The 5,912-nt window shown below is 39.9% G+C and overlaps 1 protein-coding gene across 3 annotated transcripts in view; it reads left to right on the forward strand.

The window, feature by feature from the left end:
- Nucleotides 1-5,912, forward strand: part of LOC138028695 (PCI domain-containing protein 2-like) — a 22,657-nt gene continuing 16,745 nt past the window's right edge. The window contains exons 1-5 of one of the 3 annotated variants that reach the window (XM_068876294.1): nt 1-89; nt 170-211; nt 2,869-2,916; nt 3,465-3,538; nt 4,909-4,974. In XM_068876294.1, coding sequence (XP_068732395.1) covers nt 57-89; nt 170-211; nt 2,869-2,916; nt 3,465-3,538; nt 4,909-4,974 — 263 coding nt within the window. In that variant the 5' untranslated portion in view covers nt 1-56. Of the gene's footprint in view, nt 90-169; nt 244-284; nt 409-2,868; nt 2,917-3,464; nt 3,539-4,908; nt 4,975-5,912 lie in introns of those variants that run through there. The other 2 variants (XM_068876295.1, XM_068876296.1) reach the window with 2 other exon arrangements.

Genomic DNA, 5,912 nt, shown 5'->3' on the forward strand with positions numbered 1-5,912 from the left:
GTCCGCATACACCACGTACCAAGCAAAAACGGCTCTGAGCCATTCTTCCCGCAATTATGGCTTCAAGTTTGGAGCATTATTTGGATCAGGTTTGAATTAGTAATGTATTCTCTCATGATTGGTCATTGGAAGTGCGATTTAAAAAGTTGACGTGCAGTATTTTTTGTAGGTTGAAAGAGGGCTTGTTTCAAAGAATGGAGACATTTTAGCGGTGAGATTGAAGCACATGCGAAGTTTCATTGCGTGAGTCGAAGTGTAACGAACGTTAAAAAGCGTAAAAGCTCAACCAACTAAGCGATCGACTCATCATTCGTACTTCCGTGCAGGAGGTCACGGGGTCGAAGCCCAGCTGAGGAGCAATTGCCGTCTTACGACCCCAGTTCTATGTAAACTATAGTAATATACAATGTACGTTCATGTACATGTCATTCCTGCATGGTGTTGTTGTCTGTCCGTGTAAAAGGACGTACATAAAACATGGACCCCAGGTCCATGGAGCAATCGCTGTGGACCCGGTCCATGGACCGTCCCTGTGGACCACCCCTCATTGTAAATTCCACATGTTCTAATGGGTTTTTCAGTGACTGATTAACCCATCGAAATCGTCTGGCGTTAGACAGAGTATGGCCGGTATGGCTGGTTTAGGCGTCAGAGGTTAACCCATTCACCCCTAAACTAGCCATACTTAGTATTTACTCTGTCTAACGCCAGAGCATTTTACTCGTCAATGGGGAAACCCCAGGAGTCAATGGGTTAAAAGCAGAAAAATTATATGATGAGAGAGAAGTGACCTGTGCCCTTGTGGACAATTTAAGCAGGAGCCCATGACTAGGAGTGAACATAAGCCTTTCACAGACCAATCTATTTTTAGAAGACAAAGACAGGTTTGGTCCGGTGATGCTATGACGTCAGGTTAATTTCTTATGATTTGTCATCGGGCTCCTGCAGGAGTCCCATTCGTGGGAAATTCAATCTAAGAATAAATCGCGGTCTGCAAAAGCACTGCAGTTCGCTCCTAGTTATGGGCTACTGATTTAAGCAATTGTCTCTTCTAGGCACCTATATCACCTATTTGGTGGCTCCAAAGGGATTAGTCTATAACATGCACTTCAAATATACATTCATTTCATTCATGGACTCCTTCACTGCAACAAATGAGCCCAACAAATTGACCTTCTCTTCACAGCTTAGTTGGTACTGAGCATTGACCGTTCTTGCAGAGGCCATGGGTTCAAATCCTGTAGAGTCACCAACCTCGTTTCCAGGGTCTGTCTTGTAACTGGCTACAAGAGAAGGGGTGGCGAATGGTACCTCGAAAAATGTCGGTCTCTGAAAATTTTAGCAGGATCTCAAAATCTCGAAAGCGTTTCTCGGGCTTGGATTTCTTGGTGTCTCGGCGAGTCTTGGATTTTACCATTTGCCACCCCGAAGAGAGACCCTGGCAACGAGGTTGCCCAAATTAATTTTGTATGATGAGATGAGCTTTTCTTCTTTTGTCTGTATTTTAACACCCTTTTAGTGCTGAGGCCATTTTTATTGTCTCTCTGTGCATCAATGCAAGCATTTTAGCTATTTTAAATGCCAAAAAAAAAATGTAAATGGTTTGTTTATAGCAGAAGTGTGGTTAGCTATCCAGCTAGTTCACCGACACCCCATCTTTAATGGGGACATAGTTTTTCAGTGAGTGATTAACCCATTGACTCCCAGGGGTTCCCCATTGACGAGTAAAATTGTCTGGCGTTAGACAGAGTAAAATACTCTGGCGTTAGACAGAGGAAAATACTGTCTGGCCGGTTTAGGCTGGTTTGGACGTCAAAGGGTTAATAATCTGAAAGAAACAATTCAAACTTAAAGGAACAGGATCAAGAACCCCGACTAGCAGAAGGTAACCAGTTGGCTATTTAAAAAGCATGGTGGAGTTGAATCCAGGACAACTGGAAACAAATCCAAACCAGAGGTTAGAACGGGCTTTGAACCCAGGGTCGCTGAGGGAAACCAAATGCAAACCCAATGCCCTAACCACTGGACCCACCTCACCTCCCTTATAGCTTTTGTCTCATTGGTTTAAGTGCCCTTGTGAAAAAAAATCAATATTCTTATTTTTCTTTGGATTTCAAAACTACCCTATGTTAACTAAACACTAAGCAACCAAAGTTTTAATCCTTGATTTCAGAAAGACACTTGTTTATTTTAACTGGAATTTTCCTTTTGTGTTAATGGTGCGTCATTACTAACTTTAAGATCTTGGGAGAGCTGGATTGAGGAGAAATGATATGAAAAGCTCACTATAGTTTAAGAATGCAATGCTTGTGTACGCCACAGAATTAATACCCAGCACAGGAGTTTTGGGCTTCCAGACTTTTAAACTCGCGTTTTGCATATATAACAAGCTGCATTCACATGCTGAAATTTTAAGCTAGTGAGCCCTTGAAGTCACTTTTCGCTGGATCCAACCTTCTGAGGTCCAATCGGTCAGGTTTGAACGTTGGTAATGGCGGACCATGAAATCAAAGCTGAAATTCTTTGCCAGTCAGGTGTTAAGCAAAGACCCTTTGAAAATCTGAAGAAAAAAAGGAAGTGAGTTTTTTTTTAATCACAGGGGCATGTGTATGTCTTACCTTGATCTTGAACATGAAAATGACCATTGAATAGTCTAAACCTCATTGGCTTTGAATGCTACTTGTTTTTTTATCACCAAGAGTGTTAAGGAGAATTTATTGATGTGAATGATATTGTCAGTAAAAATCGTGAATATTTTCATCGAAGCCTTTGCAGAACATTGATCAAACAAACATCTGTGTGCTCAATGTTAATTCAAATCAGTATGCTATCCTAAATACTGTAATAATGATTTTGTAAATGTTGCAGGAACTGTTTTCCTTTCACCATCCTCATGTAGCAAGCTCAAGGCTCCGGGTGAGCTAAGTTCACAATGTGTTTTATGTAACCAAAAGGCCATAACCAGAAGTATTGACATTTAATTCTCTAAACTGTGAGCACTGAAGTAGACAAGGTCACACTCTACTTTTAGTCTTTTATTATATGGGCTCCAAATGGTACAAAACAATGGAAGGTATAAACTGCAGGTTGCAGGTCATTGTTTCACCATTGCTGAAAGAACCCAAATCTTTACCAATGCTAACATTAAAAAATAATGTTTAAGCCTAAGGTTAGCATTTTTGTGAAAGTTTGGGTTGTTTTAGTTATGGTAGTAATTATAGTAATTGGAAAATGGATAATTTTTATTTTTTTTTCCATGGCTGCTTGGATATATACTGTATTCGTTTCTTGTGTGATAATGTAGTTTCTCACATATGCGAGCAATAATTCACAATAATTCAAATTCAATTGCTTCCATGTCTTGTATCTGAATCAAATTTTCAATCAAATACAGGGTAATTTGCTATCTAAATGTAAATTGTAAGCTGTGATGGTGATGTACTGTACTTATACTCACCTTGCAGTTACCAGATGCCCAGGTAGAATGTGAGAAGTGGTTCGAACAACCGTACGATGAGATGACCGCAGCCCACTTAAGGTAAAAGAGGTGTAAAATATATAATAAATGGGAGAAGTGTTGGATTAGTGGTTCCAGCACTTTCCTTTGACTATTGTTTGGTGGATTCTATTCACTGAAGTGGCTTCGTGTGGGTTCTTTTGGTCCTCTACTCAAGGGGTTTTAGTCTGCATGGTTACTCCGTCCATTGTTCCAATCTCACCAAAGACTGAGATTTCAATCTGCTTTAAGTTGCTATGATTTGTCCTCTCTCTTCAGAGAGAAGAGCAGTTGTGCGCAGCAATTATGTCAACAGCTTTAGATTTGAAGGAAAAAACTGTATTACATTATATGGGCAGTATGCTACATCTGGATGCCAGATCTGAATTTAAACCACGAGCTAGGCAGTGCAGCCATACCTAGCCGTGTCTGCGTAATTACCATAAAACATAATAAAATTAAAGAAAATGTTGTCCTTCAAATAGCTTCTATAGAATCTTGTATAGTCCTATGGTCTGTATCTGTGTGTTGTTGTTTGTGACTCTCTATCATAAGACCTTGAAGGATCTGACTTGCAAATTACCACACAAAATGGATTTCTGCATTCAGCTCAGCACCTCCCTACTGCATGCATCCTTCCAGTAGCTTCTTTGTTGCACTTCTGAGTCCCTTTGAATACCTGCTCAGGACATCCATTATGATGTTAACTTGGTCAATCTGATAGCTTTGTTATTGCTTCTTGAGTTCCCAGCATAAGGGGGCATTTGCTGATTTTCGGCCCAGGGACAGTTAATCTCCAGCATAGTGATTTTCTTGTTCTGCTAGTCAATGATCCTAAGGTCTCCTCTGTTGGTGTGCACTTCTTGTGTGGTAGGCGTACACTGGTACATCCCAATATCCCACTGCCTCATTGTTTTCGTAGAGTGGCTTTGGTTGTATGGGGGAGTACCAAGATGGGTAGTCTCTATAAATTGCCGGTCTTTTAGGCGCTCAAAAAAAGGGATCCTTAGTGCAGCATTATCATGGCTCTCAAGGTATTAATTTTAGTTTATGCGAGCTCACTGCAGCCATATTTAGCATGTGTGCTACTGACTCCACTACTTTGTTGCCCATGGCTTTATTTTTCAAACAAATAGGTGGAACCTTGTCAATTTAAAAAATCTCATGTTCCCTTTTAGAAGCAAAATATTGACTGATTAACATAGCATGCGTGTTTTATGTTGCTGAAATTGGACTTTTAGCTAGTTAGGGGCACTTTAATGTACAATCCATCTTGTTTATATTGGATAAACTATGGGTTCACAGCACAAAAAAGGTATGTTTGCCCAATGGGTTATTTTGATTTCCTGGATTTACTCAGTACGACCTGTTTGTATATTCTTTAAAAACATGTACTTTATGTGTATTCTCAGGGCAGTTTGGGCTGTAGCTAATGCTGATTATGTGGAAGCACGTGCAGCCCAGTCAGTAGTTGTTCAATATCCTTTCATAAAGTAGAACATAATGTGTTGCACAAAGGAGATGAGGTAAGATTAATGTGATCATTGTGCGAACCACTTTTTATAAGCCCAATGTAATTCCAGTGTAGAAACCAAAATATGGAGAAGATCCCATCATTTGATTCAGATGTAAAACTCTACCTGGAAATTCACCAAGAACCAATGTTGAGATTTCTTGTACTTAAGCTTTTTGTTCCATGGGCTCTTATAAAGTTGGGAGTTTAAATCAGCTAGGGTTAAAATTAATTCTTGCCTAGTTGTCGTGAAAGAAGGACAGTGAGCCAGTCTCAGCTGAAAGAAAGTACTGTTTTTAATTGATCCTGATGTGAAATCTTTTGTGTACAATAATTATTCATTTGGTTTAGTTCAATTTCATAGTCGTAACTGAGCTATACATGTAGTTAAGTTTTATTCCTGACCTAATCTTGTAGACAAGTTTCATAATAATTGTTCACATAATTATTCAAAGTGGTTGTATCCTTGGTAATTGTGAAGAAGAGCTCTCCAAAAAACCTGTCAGTCGATTGTCGGCCGACTGTTGGCCGTCTGTTGGCTGACTGTCGGCCGTCTGTCAGCCGACTACAGTCGGCCGACAGATTTTGCCACGAACTTAGACTACCAGTCGGTTGACAGTCGGCCGACAGTTGGTGATCTGTCGGTAACATGTCGGTAACCTTAGTTTGAGCCACCAAATAATAAAGTACATTGGAGCCACCAAATAAAACAAAGCACTGACCAGCACTTAATTTGGAGCAGATTTAAAGAATCAGACTGGAGGGTATACTTCTGTAGGGATTTATTCAAGTTGGCAGCTTCAGAAATTGTGTACAAATTATGTAATTGAAGTGTAGTGGTGGTGTTCTCGACAGGCTGATCCTTGTTGATAGTTATCCACATTAAAGAAAAAAACAAGAAAA

The sequence above is a fragment of the Montipora capricornis genome, chromosome 13, assembly GCF_036669925.1.
Source record: "Montipora capricornis isolate CH-2021 chromosome 13, ASM3666992v2, whole genome shotgun sequence".
NCBI classification, from domain to species: domain Eukaryota; kingdom Metazoa; phylum Cnidaria; class Anthozoa; order Scleractinia; family Acroporidae; genus Montipora; species Montipora capricornis.